Below are 20619 nucleotides of genomic sequence, written 5' to 3' on the forward strand. Positions count from 1 at the left end.
ATCTCTGTCATTAATATCAATACTGATATACTTGAGAATGACAGAAATAAAGATGTTAAATTTGAGAAAGACGTTCTCAAGAACTTCTATACATAAGAAACACATTGAATTTATAGTTAAACATAAAAATGCTTGAACTAAATTTCAAATAGTATAGAACAATGAGTAAAAAGTGTCACAATATACAGCAAAGTGAACAGAAATATGGTAGCACTGAAATTTTACCTAAATGCTGTGCATACATGCTACATTGTGTCAGTCATGTCTGACTCTTTGTGACCCCATGGAGCATAGGCTGCCAGGCTCTTCTGCCCATGGGATTGTCCAGGCAAGATACTGGAGTGCATTGCCATGCCCTCCTCCAGGGGATTTTCCTGACCAGGGATCAAACTGATGTCTCCTCTTGTCTCCTGAATTGGCAGGCAAATTCTCTACCATTAGCTCCACCTGGAAAGGCGAGTACAATGCTATTAGTCTGTAAAGAGCCATATAGAAAATTAATAAAGAGAAGCATTGAGAATATGATTAGAAGATGAAGTTGGTCGTTAAGACTCTTGAGCCCTTAACTTAGAATAGGAAATATAACTTGCTTCAAATATGTATAAATCATTCCTGAAAATTATCATATCTTAGACTTCACAGAAAATATCCATAATTCTTCCAGGGCAAAAATATTTGTATAAGTTGTGTGCTCAGATCACAATGCCTGCAATTAATTTTAAAATTATTTTAGAGCACCATTTAGAGATTTAACATCATGCCAATAAATTATATCAGGTCAAAATTAAAACATGAAATCAGAAATTTAGTAAGTTATGGAAATTAAATCACCATTCCTCAAACTTCCAGAAGCAAAGTTGCACACTGAGATGAATTCATACCCTGGAAACATGAATTAAAAATAGATTGGCCTCATTCATTAAGTCAACATGAATATTTAAATACCACCAATACAAATAGTATAAGAAAATATCTGTCAAATGTCCACCTGTGAGTAACCATAATCTCACTATGTGTCATTCTCTAGAGTAAAACTAAATGTTTTACTAGACTGGAAAACTAAAACCAGAGTGGCTAGTTTAGCTCATAACTCAAATAATTATCATTCATGTTCTTCCCCTCAGAACAATCATTTTGCATGCAGCAGAGGTGCTTGTCACATAGCATATTACAGTGACTACAAAGACTGCAACAGAGAATATTTTTTTAATGTATACTCCAAAGTTTAGATTTCATAAAATTCATCATCTTGCTGTTTCACTAATTATCTTAAGTGAAACTGTCCCTTTTTTCCATTTCAAGTATATCGTGGTTAAAAATATGACAATTACTAGGACACTGAGGTGCCACTGCTTTGATCGGCACTAAGGCACCTATATATTGCACGAATATAGAGCAATATTGCAAAGGAACCTGCAATGTTAGGTCCATGAATCAAGGCAAACTGGAAGTGGTCAAACATGAGATGGCAAGAGTAAATGTCGACATTTTAGCAATCAGCGAACTAAAATGCACTGGAATGGGTAATTTAACTCAGATGACCCTTAATATCTACTACTGTGGGCAAGAATCCCTTGGAAGAAAAGAAGTAGCCATCATAGTCAAGAAAAGAGTCCAAAATGCAGTACTTGAATGCAATCTCATGAATGACAGAATGATCTCTGTTCGTTTCTGAAACAAATCATTCAATATCATGGTAATTCAAGTCTATGCCCCAACCAGTAATGCTGAAGAAGCTGAAGTTGAACGGTTCTATGAAGACCTGCAAGACATTTTAGAACTAACACCCAAAAAAGATGCCCTTTTCTTTATAGGGTCCTGGAATGCAAAAGTAGGAAGTTAAGAAACACCTAGCTGTTGTTTCTTAGCTGTTACAGCTAAGAAACACTTAGCTGCTGCTAAGTTGCTTCAGTCATGCCCAACTCTGTGAGACCCCATGGACTGTAGCCCACCAGGCTCCCCTGTCCCTGGGATTCTCCAGGCCAGAACACTGGAATGGGTTGCCATTTGTTCTCCAATGCATGAAAGTGAAGAGTGAAAGTAGTCTCCCAGTTGTGTCCAACTCCTAGCGACCCCATGGACTACAGCCTACCAGGCTCCTCCGTCCATGAGATTTTCCAGGCAAGAGTACTGGAGTGGGTTGCCATTGCCTTCTCTGCTAGAAACACCTACAGCAACAGGCAAATTTAACCTTGGAGTACAGACCAAAGCAGGGTAAAAGCTACTAAAGTTTTGCCAAGAGAAGGTAGTGGTCATAGCAAATACCCTCTTCCAACAACACAAGAGAAGACTCTACACATGGATATCACCAGATGGTCAATACCAATGTCAGACTGGTTATATTCTTTGCAGCCAAAGATGGAGAAGATCTATATAGTCAGCAAATACAAGACTGGGAGCAGACTGTGGCTCAGATCATGAACTACTTATTGCCAAATTCAGACTTAAATTGAAGAAAGTAGGGAAAACTACCAGACCATTTAGGTATGACCTAAATCAAATCCCTTACAATTGTACAGTGGAAGTGAGAAATAGATTTAAGGGACTGGATCCGATAGACAGAGTGCCTGAAGTACTATGGACACTGGTTTGTGACATTGTACAGGAGACAGGGAGCAAGACCATCTCCAGAAAAAGAAATGCAAAAAAGCAAAATGGCTGTGTGAGGAGGCCTTACATATAGCTGTGACAAGAAGAGAAACAAAAAGCAAAGGAGAAAAGGAAAGATATACCCATCTGAATGCAGAGTTCCAAAGAATAGCAAGAAGAGATAAGAAAACCTTCCTCAGTGATCAGTGCAACGAAATAGAGGAAAACAATAGAATGGGAAAAACTAGAGATCACTTCAAGAAAATTAGAGATACCAAGGGAATATTTCATGCAAAGATGGGCTCAATAAAGGACAGAAATGATATGATCCTAACAGAAGCAGAAGATATTAAGAAGAAGTGTCAAGAATACACAGAAAAGAAAGAAAGAAAGTAAAGTCGCTCAGTCATGTCTGACTCTTTGTGACCCTGTGGACTGTAGCCTATCAGGCTCCTCTGTCCATGGGATTCTCCAGGCCAGAATATGGAGTGGGTTATCATTTCCTTTTCCAGGGAATCTTCCTGACCCAGGGATTGAACCTGGGTCTCCCATATTGCAGGTAGATGCTTTAACCTCTGAGCCACCAGGGAAGCAGAACTATATGAAAAACATCTTCACGACCCAGATAATCACGATGGTGTGATCACTCACTTAGAGCAAGACATCCTGGAATGGGAAGCCAAGTAGGCCTTAGAAAGCAGCACTATGACCAAAGCTAGAGGAGGCGATGACATTCCTGTTGAGCTATTTCAAATCCTAAAAGATGATTCTGTGAAAGAGCTGCACTCAGCAAATTTGGAAAACTCAGCAGTGGCCACAGGACTGGAAAAGATCAGTTTTCATTCCAATCCCTAAGAAAGGCAATGCCAAAGAATGCTCAAACTGCTGCACAATTGCACTCATCTCACACGCCAGTAAAGTAATGCTCAAAATTCTCCAAGCCAGGCTTTAGCAATACAGGAACCATGAACTTCCAGATGTTCAAGCTGGTTTTAGAAAAGGCAGAGGAACCTGAGATCAAATTGCCAACATCCGCTGGCTCATCAAAACAGCAAGAGAGTTCCAGAAAACATCTACTTCTGCTTTATTGACTATGCCAAAGCCTTTGACTGTGTGGATCACAATAAACTGTGGAAACGTCTGAAAGAGATGGGAATACCAGACTATGTGACCTGCCTCTTGAGAAATCTGTATACAGGTCAGGAAGCAACAGTTAGAACTGGACCTGGAACAACAGACTGGTTCCAAATAGGAAAAGGAGTACATCAAGGCTGTATATTGTCGCCCTGCTTATTTAACTTACATGCAGAGTACATCATGAGAAACGCTGGGCTGGAAGAAGCACAAGCTGGAATTAAGATTGCCTAGAGAAATATCAATAACCCCAGATATGCAGATGACACCACCCTTATGGCAGAAAGAGAAGAAGAACTAAAGAGCCTCTTGATGAAAGTGAAAGAGGAGAGTGAAAAAGTTGGCTTAAAGCTCAACATTCAGAAAACTAAGATCATGGCATCCGGTCCCATCACTTCATGGCAAATAGACGGGGAAACAGTGGAAACAGGGGCTGACTTTATTTTTCTGGGTTCCAAAATCACTGCAGATGGTGATTGCACCCATGAAATTAAAAGATGCTTACTCCTTGGAAGGAAAGTTATAAGCAAACTAGACAGCATATTAAAATGCAGAGATGTTACACTACCAACAAAGGTCAGTCTAGTCAAAGCTATGGTTTTTCCAGTAGTCATGTAAGGATGTGAGAGTTGGACTATAAAGAAAGCTGAGCACCAAAAAATTGTTGCTCCTGAACTGTGGTTTGGAGAGGGCTCTTGAGAGTCCCTTGGACTGTGAGGAGATCCAACCAGTCCATCCTAAAGGAGATCAGTCTTGGGTGTTCATTGGAAAGACTGATGCTGAAGCTGAAACTCCAATATTTCATCCACCTGATGCGAAGAGCTGACTCATTTGAAAAGACCCTGCTGTTGGGAAAGATTGAAGCCAGGAGGAGAAGGGGATGACAGAGGATGAGATGGTTGGATGGCATCACCGACTCAATGGACATGACTTTGGGTAAACTCTGGGAGTTGGTTATGGACAGGGAGGCCTGGCATGCTGTGGTCCAAGGGGTTGCAAAAAGTCAGACACGACTGAGTGATCTGAACTGAACTGAAGGCACCGGCAGTCTTAGCCAGAATTATATTTGCACCACCAGTAGAAGTTGTTAATGTGGTAAAAATGACAAATAAGCCTGGATATCATTATCATAGGAATTTTACCTCATGAATCTCTATAGAGCATCCTAGGGATCTGCAGGGGCCCACATACTCCACTTTGAGAACTGCTGGTTTCATGAATTTCCTTCATCTGCTCTGGTCAGAGTTGCTCTGTAGCTTTAAATTCACAAGTAATTTCCTTGGTTCTTAAGATAAAATCTAACATCCTTCAAAAGCCTATCACTGGGCCCTTTTCCATATCTCCAGAGTCATGCCATGCTGGACCCTACATGCATCAGTACAGTCTACCGACTCTGGTCTTGCTCAAATCTGAAAATAGACCAGAGCCATTCCCGCTGCAGAGACGCTCTGTATGCTGTGCTTTGTATTGTGTTGTTTTTTCTTTATTCTGGGAAATTCCGCTCTTCATGAATTACCTGACAAATTCTTCCTCATTCTTCAAGTCTCATACTTCAGATTACTTCCCTGGGGAGACTGAAGGTGGTCTCAATGAGCTTCCCAGGATACTCCCTGCCATCAGCATCTGTTACTTCTCCTCTGGAGCCCAGGGCCCATGTGTAAATACCTAATGACCTTATACCTACTTCTTTCATGGCAATGTCCTTGCTCCAGTGTGAGCTCTGTAAGGTCAGGGCCTCTGCCTCTCATACTCAAGACTCTCTCCACAAGGCCAACAGATAAACGAATGAACTGCACGACATCTTTCTATATGTAGTTTACAGCCTTAGGACATTGGGAAAAGTGTCAAAAGGAAGAGGGAGAAACATGTCCTCAAATAAATGTCATGAGTAAAATAAAGGTACATTTGTATTAAAGAAAATTATATATTTTTATGTTATAAATAGGACATATAAATGCAAGGACCATAAAATAAGTCAATGTAAAACTGAATTACATTCATACAAAAACATGTTATTCTGTAAGATTCAGCCACAAGGCATCAGATATATTTCCTCTAATTCTAAAAGCAGTTGGATGTCGAGATGCTCAACCTTAGTGCCGATACCAAAAGTCACTAGAACTATTTCATAGCTGAGGCAGAAATCAGAGTTTTGGAAATGACTGAACATGAAGAGTCTGAGCTAGGAAATGAGTAACTGAGAATCAGGCTTTTTCTTACTTCCTGAGTTTTCTTAGGAGCCTGTTAATACAGAAAGCGCCTTGTGATTTCCACTCTGACAGTTTCCCAGGCGCAGTCACTGTATCCCTTCTTTCTCAGGTAGACATGGATGCCCTGGAAGTACCTCTTCACGGCCAGTGTGGGGCCCATCCTTCCCAGGGCAGAGTCTTCCTCTCCCATCACCTGCCCCAGGCAGGCATCCAGGTCGTCCAGCTGCTGATGGAGTCCAGTGCGGAGCTGCCCCAGGAGCGTGGTGTCCCAGGCAGCAGAGGAGCGCTCTGTGTGGAAGAGGCTGAAGCTCTGCTGGAGCATCTCGTGGAGCACATGTGACCTGGGCCTCCTGGAGTTGGATGCCATGCACCTGCTCCTGAGGGAATCTGAAGACTTCCCTGTACCCCAGACAGGAAAGAGAGAGATTGTGCTTATTTGATTCAAATGGGAAGGTCTCCTGCTTTTCCAAGTCAAGGCTCTGAGGCAGTCATGGGCTCAGAGGAGGAGATGGGGTTAGAGACGAGCATCATCAGTGTCATCATTGAAGAGATGAAGAACCATTGCTCAGTACCACAAGGACACATTCCTGTTGAGATGAGCAATTGCCAGCTTTGTTTCACCTTCATTTCATCTAAAGATATCCTACAGTGTGCTTCTTAAATACTAAGCCCCCAAATTTTCATATTCTGAATTTACCCAGATCCATGTATCACCTCATTTTGGGCTTGCCTTTCACTTCAAAAGCCTGGAAAGCTGTCATGAGTTTCCACTCTTCTGTATCCTTACAGTCGAACTAAAACGTATTCATTAAAAAAGTAGATTTTCTAATTCAATGGAATGCTTGTCATCTCAACAGCTTTGAACTAATGATATATTAAGAGTTACTGAATCTTTCTTCCTGATGCTACAATTAATTTTTTAAGGAAACTTTGTTAGACTTCTTTTTAATATCTTCTTTTGCCTGCCTCTCCATATTCCTCTTGAAAGAGCTGATCAGATGTGAAAGAAACCTGAGGTTTACATGCATGGACCTCAGCTTATTCTCTGTGGCAAAATTTTTAATCTGTCAAATTTGGTTTTATTTACTGTTCATAATTGAGAAAGTTACTAAAACTCATTAAGTACCAATCAATGTGCTGAATTTGTTACAGAGTCCAAGTTGCTCTGCTTGCCATAAGATAAATTAATGAATCCAAGACGAGGTATGGGGATAGGAAGGGATTTATTTGGGAACGGGGTGACAAAAGATGGAAGACTAGCACCTCAAAATAACCATCTTGTCTGGACCTGGATGTCAGATTCTTTTATGAATCAGAGGTGAGGGGAGGTGAGGAAACAAAGCAAAAAGACCTTTACATTCCTGCAGATAACTCCCAGAATGGTAAGCAAGCCTCAGGTAGGGGGAAGTGTCAGTTGCACATCCTTATAGTCATTTCATGGGTAGTGTGAAATGGAATATCTCACGTCCTGAAAACACACAAAATGTCACACCTATCTGTGATTCTGCCCTTCCCAAATGTGAATTTCTGGGCCGCCTGGTAAGTAGCCAAGTAGACCGCCTATGCTGTTGCCACACAGAGTCACAGTCCGTCACAGGTGAGCGGTGTCAGGTGATCTCCCTGAGGCAGGCCATTAGGTATGTTTACAATAACACAAAGACTTAAAGTCACAGAAGCAGATCCAGTGTAAATTCAAAACTAACCCTCCCTGCCTGGTTACACACTAAGCCTATACCAAGATGATTAATCCTCCAAAGTCACTCTCATGAAAATAAAGTATAACCACCATTCCCGTCCAAGTGTGCAAGTGGTTAGAATGTGTCTTTGCTGCTTTTTGGCAGCCTGTTTTAGCCCAGGTCATTGTCCTTGCCATGTCCAAGCAACCCACTTTTTCTCTGGTACTTTTGTATAATTTTCATATTGCTACCTCTTCTTTGTATTTCAGTTTGTAAAAGTTGTGCTAATGCTCCTGCAATCATTTCTATTTCCACTTTGAGGTTTGCTGCAAAAAAAAGGAACAGAAAACATAAATGAAAAGAGGAGGCAATGTATTTCCTCTGTGAATTTTCAAGAGATCAAAACTTTCTGCTCTCATTGAGCATTCCTGGAAAGTACAAATAAGCAGTTAATGAAAAAGTCATGCACAAAGGTAAAAGGAAAGTAAACGATGTAATTGAAAAAACTATACTGACCTCTTCTCTGTCCAAATGACAAAATGTCACTTAACTACACAAATGGGGATGAAGAGCTTCACAGAGTGACAGATTTCAGACCAGCCCATGTGAGATTGTTTAGCTGCAGACAGAGCCAGAGGAGGGTAGCAGGCTCTAGGCAGAGTGTTACCTAAGAGGCTAGTTGTCAATTTGCTAAATCCCAGTATCTATTTATTTATCTTTATTTGTCTGTTTACATTACTCACTCCTCATGGACATTATTGGATTCTGAGGATGTAAACCTATTAACTCGTGTAAAGAGACTGGGGTACAGACTGGATGGTCATTTTATTCACATGTGAAAGGTCTGCTGTTACCTGTGTTAGGTAGTTAGAACAGGGAAAAGGAGTCCAGAATGGTGGTGGCTAAAAGACCTGGACGGGAAAAGTCCGTGAAAATAAAACAAGGAAGGTCCGAGGACTGGAGCCAGAACCTCAGGTAAAACAAACAACACTCCTGGCTGGCCCAGTTTACATAAGACAGGCCCAGGGACAGAGAAACATATAAAAGAGGAGGCAAAGCCCTCTTCTCTCTCTCTCTCCCACGCGATGGGGCGCTCTTCTCTTCGCGTCTTTGGGTCGAGGTGCCCTCACGCCTCGAAGACGGATTTTCCTGCTATTATCTAAATAAATAGAGCTGTAACACTGAGCTGTAACACTAATTTATTTAAGAGCTGTAACACAGTCTGTCCAAGACCTGAGAGCTGTGACCCACCGAGGGGGCTTCAATGTCCGTCACTCCAAATTTTTGTTGTGACGAGACAAAGAACCGAGGAGCATACATTCACCTGACATCTATGGTGCCGTGACTCAGATTTAACCTGGCTGAAACAACCTCCATGCAGAAGAGGCCAAGCGCAGCAGGAGCCCAGCTCAGTGAAGCTCCGGCGGTAGAAGCAGAAAGTGAAGAAAACCCAGTGCAGGGGAAGGCCCGTCGTGCTGGAAATGGGGGCAACGAAAAATGAACTCAGCAGAAAGCCCACGCGGCTCAGCCTCAGATTCCAGAAGACCTCCGGTTAAGGTAGGAGGTCCTCGCTCCTATGGCTGGAAGGACATGCCTAACAATTACATCTCTCGCTTCTTGTTTCCTTGAACCCCCCACGAACAGGCGGGCGGCAGTGGGCGCAATTGAGGGACTCTGGAGAGGCTACTCTTCCGTATGTCCCAAAGGCACTATCTGCTGGGCCCCAGTAGCGGTTACCCAAGCTGGTGGGGGTTCTTCTGTCTCTACTCTTCTCTGCCAAGAATCAGGCCAATGAAAACTGTGAGCACCGGTCAGATATTTAGCAAATTTTCCAGCAGGCTATGAAGGGGATTCCTTGGCACATTTTTCCCACTGCTTTTTCCTCTTTTCTTTCAGCTCTTTCTCCCGGGACTCGAGCCTGACCAAAACCCAGGATGCCCGGCTCAGACTCTGAGGTCTTATTGCAAAAATTCAGTGAGAGACAAAGCGATAAGTGGGAGGTGGATTTGCTAAAATCCAAAGAGAAGCACCCATTCTACAGGGTATGGGCCGTGGAATGTGGCCTGACTAAGTTTTGCAAGCGGGGCGAATTCATATCCTAATGAGCGGGAAGATCATCCAAGCCATTGGGGAACCACCCACTCCTCTGTCTTTTGACAGTGCCTTGGAGCTGTTCTGCCACCTCTGGGTGTGTCTTTTGGCTTACAGATTGGGGATTAAGGTTTACTCAAATTTGACTTGTCATCTTGGACCCAATTGATTTTAATCGGTTTATGTTATGCCCTTGTGCTATGTCATTCTTTCAAAGATTATGCTCTGACCCTCTTTCCCTCCTGTTTCATGCTCCTTTCCTCAGCCCCATCCGGGCCCACAATGTTGCCTCTACAATCTTCTAGAGGGGTAACCAGAAAATAACTGGCCTTGGGAGGGAAGTACTGTATGATATCCAACCCCTTAGTCCTACCTAGCACTGGTCACGCTGGAGACCTTGGGGATGTCCAAACTCCAGCCCGGGGGTCCCAGGAGTTCATCACGCCTTGACCCGCCTAGGGATCTGGTCCTCGAAAGGTTGTCACGCCTCAACCTGCTTGGGGATCCGCTAGTCTCAAGGGTCCCAGGAGGTCGTCACGCCTCGACCTGCCCGGGGCCCAATCCTCGGGAGGCTGTCATGCCTTGACCTGCCCGGGGAACTGTGTCACGCCTCAGCCTGCCTGGAGATCTGCATCCTGACCCGGGGACGCCTGGCTCTCAGGTTGCGACAGTACTGGGTATGATAAGCTTCAAAAAGCCTATTAGTCTTTTTCCTTTTCCTTTTCCTCCCTGTCATGACTGTCTTTCAGATGGGAAATAACCAATCCACTTCCTGGCAGACACCCTTGAGATGTATCCTTGATAACTGGAAGCTGTTCGATCCTCTAACTCTGAGGAGGAGTCGTTTAAAATTCTTTTGTGCCACTGCATGACCACGGTATCCACTGGGGGACGAGGAACACTGGCCCGAGGATGGGACTTTAAATTACAATACCATCCTGCAATTAGAATTATTCTGCAAACGACAAGGGAAGTGGACAGAGATCCCCTATGTCCAAATTTTCTTCAGACTGAGAGATATGAAGGAACTCTGTCTTAAGTATGGGACTGTTGTATGCCCTAAAAGTGAGCCCACTAGGCAAATGGTGTTAGGCACAGGCAACCAAGAGAAGGAGCCCCCCCCCCCGCCCCTCCCCGTGAAGGCTCACCTCCCACAGCTCCCGAGTTGCCTGGTGCTTCTTCCTTGTATCCATATCCGGGATGCACCCCCTCCACAAAAGCCAGCTCGAGTATGTCCCTTAGTTGAAACTGGAGGAGAATTCGGACCAAGCCGTGTCCATAAACCCTTCTCCCTCTTAGAACTAAGACAGATCAAACAAAACCTGGGAAGCTATACAGATGACCCAGGCAAATATATAGATACATTCCAACATATTACCTTGACCTTTGACTTGACGTGGAAAGACATCATGGTCATATTTAGTCAAACTGTATCTGACCCTGAACGTACTAGGGTCTTAAAGGAAGCCCGGAGGTATGCAACAAGGCTTCACATGTCAAGCGATAGATACCCAGGAGGGGAAACTGCAGTCCCCTCCTCTGATCCTAACTGGAATTATAATGACCCCGACCACATCTGGGAAAGGGATCATTTTCTAATCTGTGTAAAGGCAGGACTGAAAGCAGTCCAGCAAAAAGTAATCAGCTATGCCCGGTCTCAGCAATAACTCAGGAGCCCAACGAGAACCTCATTGCCTTTCTGGAAAGGCTAAAAGAGGCCCTCCAAAAGTTTACCAATCTGGACTTAGACTCTTACGAGGGACAGGTGATTTTAAAGGACGCATTCCTTCCCAATGTGCATCAGATATCAGAATAAAGTTACAACAGCTACAGCAGCAGGACCCTGCTGCCTCTTTAGATGAGATGGTCCAGACAGCCACCAATATCTTTTATAACAGAGAACAGGAGAGGGAGGCCAAGGCCCAGGAGAGGGAGAGAAGGAAAGAGACAGGCATGCCCAGATGCTGGCCGCCCTCCAGGGAAGCCCTATGGCACACCCCTATTCCTTAAATGACAAGGCACGAGGCAAATGCCTAATCTGTAGACAGGCGGGGCATTGGGCCAAAGAGTGTCCTAACCGTGACAAGTCTCCTAGAACGGCTTGCCACAAATGCCATCAACTGGGACACTGGGAAGCACTCTGCCCTCGGGACCCAAGAGCCTCAAGGTCAAGCGCCAAGCCTTCCCTCACGATGGTTCAAGAGAACTGAAGCGGCCCGCTCCAGCCAGCCCGCCTGTCACAGATAACCATCACGGGGCTGGAGCCAAGGGTGCGACTGGATGTGGCAGGTAGGTCAGAGAATTTCTTGGTCGACACAGGGGTTACCTACTCTGTCTTGATCTCCTACTCCAGAGCCTCCTCCTCCCAAACCTGTACCATTTTGGGTGCTACAGGAAAAGCAACTACTAGAAGATTCACCCCAGCACTTCTTTGTTGCTGGGATGGACAGATATTCTCCCACCAGTTCCTGGTGGCCCCTGAGTGTCCTCCTCCCTTAATGGGAAGAGACATACTCACTAAACTGGGGACCACCCTTGTGATGGGAAGCTTTTCAGCCCCTAGGGCCCTACAGCTTCTGGTTACTACTGAGGAACTCATTACACCTCCAACAGAGAGAGAACAAAGACTATGGGAGGACAAAATTAACCCCCAGGTGTGGGACCAGGGGATTCCTGGACGAACCCACCAAGCTGAACCGATCATCATTGTCCTCCGAGATCCCACTAGGTTTCCTCTGGGAAACAATATCCTCTAAAAAGAGAGTCTCAGGAGGGACTACGGCCTTTAATAAATAAATTCCTTGCTTGTGGGCTATTGGTCCCCACCAATTCTCCATGTAACACCCCAATCCTCTCAGTAAAGAAAAAGGACGGAACCTGGCAAATGGTTCAAGATCTCTGGATCATAAATGAAGCTGTAGTCCCCCTCCATCCCACAGTACCTAATCCCTATGTAATCTGGGAGAAATCCCACCCAGTGCCGGTGGTTTACAGTCTTGAATCTCAAAGATGCATTTTTTTGCATACCACTGGCTAAAGAATCCCAATATCTTTTTGCCTTTGAGTGGGAGGCCCCAGGAGAAAAACACCAACAGATGACTTGGACAGGATTACCTCAGGGGTTCAGAGATAGCCCCCACTTGTTTGGACAGGCCCTTAGCTGGGATCTCCTAGATCTGGACCTGGGACCTAATGGGAAAATATTACAATATGTAGATGACCTACTAATCTGCTCTCCAGATGAGAAAAGTGCCCAACAACATGCAATTCAGGTTCTAAAGTCTCCCGTGCTGAGGCACAGATGGTCAAGACAAAGGTCACTTACCTGGGAGTTCAGATTACACAGTCTAGGAGGCTGTCCTCTGATCGGGTACAAGGAATCCTCCAGTTGCCCTCCCCCACGACTCATTGCGAGCTTTCCTGGGGCTAACTGGGTACTGTAGAATCTGGATACCCAACTATGGTCTATTTGCCCAGCCCTTATATAAAAGCTTAAAGGGACGAGATGATTCAATCCCACTAATGTAGGGAACTCCTCAAAAGAAGGCAGAGGCTACGCTAAAACAGGCCTTAACTCAGGTACCTGCCTTGAGGTTGCCAGATCCAAAAAAAGCATTCCAACTTTATGTCCATGAAAGAGAGGGAATAGCCTTGGGTGTGTCAACTCAAAGGTTGGGATCTGAGCCCCAGCCTGTAGCTTACTTATCCAAGAGACTTTATCCGACTGCCCAAGGCTGACCCCCATGCCTTCGAAATCTTGCAGCTATTGCAATCATGATAGAAGATGCTTTAAAACTCTCCTTTGGGGGCAAACTAACTATTTTTACCAGCCACCAAGTAAAACAACTCCTAAATTGGAGAGGCCATTTATGGATGTCTGATCAGAGAATCCTCAGATATCAAGTAATACTGATGGAAAATCCAGGCCTCACTATATCCCCTTGTGAGGTTCTTAACCCAGCCACCCTCCTGCCTACCCCCGAGGGCTCTCTCCCCTTTCACTCCTGTCTAGAAACCTTGGACCACTGGACAAAACCCCAAGAGGGATTGTCAGAAGATCCTCTGACCAATCCTGAGGAAATCTGATACACTGACAGAAGCAGCTTTGTCTTGGATGGAAAAATAAAAGCCAGATATGCAGTAGTCTCCAATTTTGAGATCATAGAGGCTAAGCCTCTGCCACCAGGTACTTCAGTCCAATTAGCTGAGCTCATAGCCCTGACTCGAGTTTTAGAGCTGGGAAAAGGAAAAAGAATAGCCATTTATACTGACTCCAAGTATGCCTTTCTGGTGCTACATGCACATGCAGCTATTTAGAAAAAAAGGAGCCATTTGACCACCCGAGGGTCCCCAATCAAATATGGTGATCAAATCCTTAGACTCTTAGAGGCAGTCCATCTGCCCACTGAGGTTTCAGTCTCCCACTGTAAAGGACACCAAAAAGGGAGCATTGAAGCGGCACGAAGGAACCAAGCAGCTGAGCAGGCAGCTAAGAAAGCAGCGTTACAGACCAATGACCTAATAGGGGTTGCCACCTTAGTTCCACTGACTAATTTGCCAGAAACTCCTTCATATACTGAAGGTGAGACTCTTAAAGCTAAAAGTGAGGGCTTTCAAGACGATCATATGGGGTGGTTCCAAAAGGAGGGGCTCCTTTTTCTGCCTGGGAACCTCCAATGGAAGTTGGTTAACTCCTTACACGCCACCACTCATTTAGGAGAAGAGGCCCTCCAAAGATTACTGGAAAGGTCTTTCAGAGGAACAGGCTTCCAAACAACCATAAGACAAGTGGTCTCCTCTTGTCCCACTTGCCAATTAAACAACCCCCAAGGAGCTTGAAGACCCCAGCTGGCCCAGCCCATCCAACGACGTGGGGCCTAACCAGGAGAGGACTGGCAGGTGGACTTCACCCAGATGACAGTTTCTCAAGGGTATAAATACCTATTAGTCATGATAGATACATTCACAGGATGGATTCAAGGCTTTCCCACCCAGACTGAGAAGGCTGAGGAGGTGGTAAAAAAACTGCTCCATGAAATCATTCCAAGGTTTGGTCTGCCCAGGTCATTACAAAGTGACAATGAGACATCATTTACTTCTAAGATCACCCAAGGAGTCTCTAAAGCATTGGGCATTACTTATTATCTCCATTGTGCCTGGAGGCCTCAGTCTTCAGGAAAAGTAGAAAGAGCCAACCAATTCTTAAAATCAGCGATAAAAAAGATAATCCAAGAGACCTCCCTGGGATGCAAGGAGGCTTTACCAATAGCACTCCTCCATACCCGTATTGCCCCTAAGGAACAGGTTGGTTTTAGTCCTTATGAGATGCTATATGGGAGACCTTTTGTTTATGTCAATGACCTCTTCCTAGATCCAGAGTTTCAGACCCTCCAGTCTTATACCATGGCCATTGGGCAATTCCAACAGGACATACGCTTGTGGGGTATGAACCAGGACCCAAAAGACTCTAAGGACTCACCACTATATGCTCCAGGGACTCAAGTCCTAACTAAAGTCTGGAAAGATGGGTCCCCAAAGGCTCAACTCCAGTCCACATGGAAGGGCCCCCACCCTGTAACACTTTCTACTCCCACAGCGGTCAAGGTGCCGGGACATGACTCCTGGATTCACTACTCATGAGTCAAGCCATGGAAGAAAACAGAAGAGGACACTCAATACACCTGTGAGCCCCTGGGAGATCTCAGATACCTATTCAGGACTAGAAATGAGTGCCATTCTAACAACCCCAAAATCTGGTCTTTGGGGATAAGATTTCTCAAGACAGCTCTAAAGAGCCAACAGAGCTTGGCAGACATTATACTACAAAACAGACAGGAGATAGATCTTCTGATCTCTGAACAAGGAGGGACTTGAACCATCCTGGTGATGTAAATTTAAAATTGGCTAATGTCCCTACTAGTCCTTGTTATGCCATACTGATGCTGCTTATGATTGTTCCATGTACTGTCAATTGTCTAACTTGTCTTGTCTCTGCCCAGGTCAAGCTATGACATGCAGTGCCAGTTCAACAAAGATGTAGAACTATAGCCAACCATGGAAAACATCAGTCACCCTTAGATGGACACCGCTATAAGGACTCTGAGGCCTGAGATTAGCAAGAGGGGGAGGCCCAACGCCCCTCGCCATCCCAGTTCAGCAGGAAGTAGCCAGAGAGACCTCGATGGCCCTATTCCCAAAGAACTGGGCCTCCCATCTCTTGAGGCGGGAATGTTAGGTAGTTAGAATATGGAAAAGGAGTCCAGAATGGCAGTGGCTAAAAGACCTGGAAGGGAAAAGCCCACGAAAATAAAACAAGGAAGGTCCAAGGACCGGAGCGAGAACCTCAGGTAAAACAAACAACAATCCTGGCTGGCCCAATTTACATAAGACAGGCCCAGGGACAGAGAAACATATAAAAAGGGGAGGCAAAGCCCTCTTCTCTCTCTCTCTCTCCCACGCAATGGGGCGCTCTTCTCTTCCCGTCTTTGGGTCGATGTGTCCTCACACCTCGAAGATGGATTTTCCTGCTTCTATCTAAATAAAATAGAACTGTAACACTGAGCCGTAACACTGATTTATTTAAGAGCTATAACACTGGTCTGCCCAAGACCCAAGAGCTGTGACCCACTCAGAGGTCTTCAATGTCTGTCACTCCAAATTATTGTTGTGACGAGACAAAGAACTGAGGAGCATATACTCGCCTGACACCTGGAAGCTACTAGATGTAAGTGATTTGGACAGGAAGTCATGTTCACGCAAGAGATGCGATTAGATATAATAATGTTGAGCAGTGAGCTGAGAATTAAAGGAAGGGAAGCAGGTCCTCTCAATGAAATTCTATCCAGTTTCCATAGTTGGATGTTTGAATTTTCTGCCTCGTGGGAATAGCTAACAGATACTGAATGCTTATATGTCCAGACATTGTCAGAAGTACGTTACATCCTACAGTCTTCACAACTAGCCAGTGAAACAGATGTGATTATCAGTTCCATATAAAAGGAGAAAACCAGAGTGCTGAAGGTCACATAGCCAGTGCAGGCTGGAGCTGTGACATCAAACCAGACAATTGTGCCCCCATGTCCACTGTCTAAACTCTGGACTGAGCTGGCTGCTCTGACTATGTGCTTCCTGTCATGGAAGGATACTTAGAAAGTTCTTCCTCTCCAGTTCCTATTGTTGGTCACAAAAGTGCCATTCACTCATTCCAGGGACATTACAATCTTCACACTACAAATGAAGAGTACACAGTTCCCTTTGAACTTGCTAAGTTCCAGTCCTACATCTGAAATGGTGTTTGGCTGAGATGTACAGGAGGAGCCTGACTGACTATGGCAATTTAGCAACAACTTTGAGAGACTCTGTTCCCATCTGAGGCAATATTTTGAGAAATTATCCAGAAAGTTAAAAAATCCATTTAAATTACTCTTACTATCTAAGTTTTCAGAAGATTGTCATTTTCTGAAACAGTCTTCAAATACTAAGTCTACTAAAGCTTTCGTATGTATAGTTCTGTTAGAACTGGCTCTGGGACAGAACTGAAGCTCCAATACTTTGGCCACCTGATGGGAAGAGCCCACTCATTGGAAAAGACCCCGGTGCTGGGAAAGATTGAGGGCAGGAAGAGAAGGGGGCGACAGAGGATGAGATGATGGGAACGAATCACTGACTCAATGGACATGAATTTGAGCAAACTCTGACCGATAGAGAAGGACAGGGAAGCCTGGTGTGCCATAGTCCATGGGATCAAAGAGAGTCGGACATGCCTTAGTGGGACAGAGAACCCTCTGTGCACTTCCTCTGGGACAGACACCTTGCTGACACTCCACATGTTGCATTACTGCCTTTAGGGAGCTTACAGTCTCTCAGGGCAGTCAAATGTTACATAGATGGATTACTTAAGTACAATTGTATGCAGTGTAGCTAAAGGAAAATGCGTAAGGTTAATGAAGAATAACATGGAGGCAGAATAGTTTAGTGGTCAAGTACCACTTATGCAGTTAATCCTGACTGTTAGCAAGTTAAGTAATCTCTCTGAGTTTTCAGTTTCCCTATTTGCAAACATGTCAGTAATTATAGTAATTATCTCATAGGGAAGCTGTGAAAATTAATGAAATGTTTATTAACAACACTTGGCTGAGAGGCTGCCTGTAAAAACTTCTGCCATTAATATTCTTAAAAGTTATCTGTACCTTACAGAATTGGTAAAGACATGTCATTACAAGGTTTGAATATAATTGCAACCTCAGTGTCCCTGAGTGTATGGTAGGTTATCACTTCCCAGTGAAATATCTAAGGAGATGAGATTATCTGTATTATCACACAGTGACTGAAGCAAAGTTTCCTGTGAAATATTGTCGTGGTAGAGGAGGAAGAGAAATAAACAAGGCAAACTTGAATTTTTTAGGACAATCAGCACCTAAAAAAGTGCCTTGCAGATTACAGTTGCAACATAATCAATTTTTAACAAATGATATCAGTGATACTGTTCCCTATAATGTCTCCAGTGAGCTTAAGGCCAACTCAGGTGATATCGGAAAGGTACATACACACATGAATATTTTTTAAAGAAGGGAGAAAAGGGTAAATAAAGAAAAAAATGAGAGAAGTCAAAATTTTCCTCTTATAAGCTCTTTTTATACTGAATATTTCTTGGTGACCTGGAAAAGCCACCATATATATACTGTATGAATATTGCTGCCTTCTCTGACTTTGACCAAACTCTTCTCCCCAAGAACAACTAACAGGTGTGAGAAGCATAATATACGGCTGTGTGGCTATCAACTACAGTGGAAAGCATGATTTGATGTGCCCCCCCCACCAGGCACTCATGGCAAAAATGAGCATTTATAATTCATTTCATTACAAAGAGTAGAAAAAGAAAGGAATGGGCAGAATGTGGAACAACCCAGAAAAGGAAAGTTTCTCTTCTCACTCTTTAAGAGCCGCCCATCTCCCCAAGTCCTCAGAACTTGCCTAGACCTCCCTCCAGGCAGCCCTGCAGAGCCCCCAGCATCCCCGTGGCCCTCCCCGTGTCGCTGGCCCTGGGGATGCTCTGCTCCAGCCCCACGTGCACCCTGGGCTGCGAGCTGCCCGCGAGTCATGGCAATCTGGAAAGCTTCACACGCTGGAGTCAGATTGAGAGCGTGTCCACGGTGTCCCGTCTGAGGGACAGGACTGACCAGATCTCCTCAGACCCTGGAGGACGGGCCAGGCTGAGGAGACAGAAGCCGCAGCTGTTGAGCATGAGTTGCGCCTGCAGACCTCCCAGCTCTTCAGCACCTCGGGCTCTTCTCTGGGTCCGGACGAGAGCCTCCTGGACAGATTCCTCATTGGACTTGATCAGCAGCTGGAGGAGCTGGACACGTGTCTGAGGGAGGGAAGGTCGACGGAACACTCACCTCTAGGGAGTGAGAACTCCAGATTGGCTGGGAAGAGTTACTTCCAGCGAATCAGTGTGTATCTCAAAGAGAAAGAATACAGCCGCTGTGCCTGGGAGGTTGTCAGCGTGGAAATCAGAAGGAGCTTGGTCTTGGCCAACAAGCTCATTGGGAAACTCAGGAAATAAAGAAGACATTGAATCTGAAAACAGTTCATCTGGTCAACTACATAGCTATTTTCTAAGACTCAAAGTGCAACCTTTAACTCTATTTTTGTGTCAGATGAAATATAAGTGATAGCTAATATATGGCATTATTTAAATATATGTTAAAAGTTTTCTTACCATAACTGTTTAAAACAGATTTCAGAATCCATTTTCCATATCTTAAAAAGTTGTAATATTTATTTATTTATTTAAATTATCAGAAATATTTAGGCCCTTCATAGCATTTAAATCTTTATCATTCATAAGATATTTGTTTTGTACTATATTGTATAAGACTATTCTTGTTTCTCAGTAGAGAAAATAAAAGTAATTTGAAACAAACAAATTGACTTGCACACACCTTTGACTGAAATCTAACCCAAAGATGATCCTTGAAGATAAACCTATACTGAAGTCACCTGAATAAAGTGCGAACGGGATTACCCACTTTTGGTGACATTTTGAGGATGGATTGAATGTGATTCTTGAGAAATAGATTAGAGGATGGAGGGAGATGACTGGAGAAAAGCCCAGGTCAAGGACACAGTTGCCTGCTTGGGGCCTATAAGAACCGGAGTGCCTTCAAGGATTAATGGAAAACCACATACATCATGGGAGGTCAATCTGCATATGTGGAATCTAGGATCCTGGAGTAGGATGTGGAAGGGAGAGTAAGTTTTCCATACTTGGCCACTCCTGAGAAAACAGTCTTCCAAACTGTTGAAATGGAGGCAAGAAGAACAAGGCAGGCTGGGGATTGCAGAGACAGCTCAGAGATGTGACAACCAGCAGCTGCCATGATAAATGTGACTCTAAAGAAGAGCGTTTCTTAAGCTTATCTATATATATGAACCACACATGTCATTGTTAAACTTTTAAATAATTCACACAAAGGAATGCCTACCCTTGACATCTAAGAGGATGCACTCTAATCCTATACTGTTAACAATTTAATGGGCATCCTTCTAGACATTTCTATATGTAGTTAATAAATCTATACATATGGACATACTAATGAATATCACATAAATATCAATTTTTCATATATTTCAGTTTCTCATTTATTTATATTTACTTGCAAATAGATCTTTAAGATTTTTCTTTATTAGTACATAAAAATAGACTGCCTAGCTGTAAATTGGTGCATTATGTCTTAACTGCAAAACTAAGATACTCATAAAATCACACCATGATAATGTGGTTAAGATTAATTGTTTTAATTCATAGCACATGTTCAGAATGGTACCAGACACTTCCCAAGTGCTCCTTACATTAACTCTTCTATTTGAATCTGGTTAGATTATTTTCTGACATTCTGGGTCTGTGGTCAGGAAGA

The 20619-nt window shown here is 43.9% G+C and overlaps 1 protein-coding gene and 1 pseudogene across 1 annotated transcript; one reads left to right on the forward strand and one right to left on the reverse strand.

The window, feature by feature from the left end:
* Window positions 1-5658: 5658 nt before the first annotated feature.
* LOC122685890 lies at window positions 5659-10893 on the reverse strand (annotated as a pseudogene).
* A 7-nt stretch (window positions 10894-10900) lies between these two features.
* On the forward strand, window positions 10901-19440 carry LOC122685891 (interferon alpha-3-like). Its single transcript, XM_043890944.1, is given in 4 exon segments — window positions 10901-10929; window positions 18660-18878; window positions 18880-18906; window positions 18908-19440. Coding segments are annotated over 4 exon segments (633 nt in total). The 3' UTR covers window positions 19266-19440.
* Window positions 19441-20619: the final 1179 nt, after the last annotated feature.

The sequence above is a fragment of the Cervus elaphus genome, chromosome 29 (assembly GCF_910594005.1).
Source record: "Cervus elaphus chromosome 29, mCerEla1.1, whole genome shotgun sequence".
NCBI classification, from domain to species: Eukaryota; Metazoa; Chordata; class Mammalia; order Artiodactyla; family Cervidae; genus Cervus; species Cervus elaphus.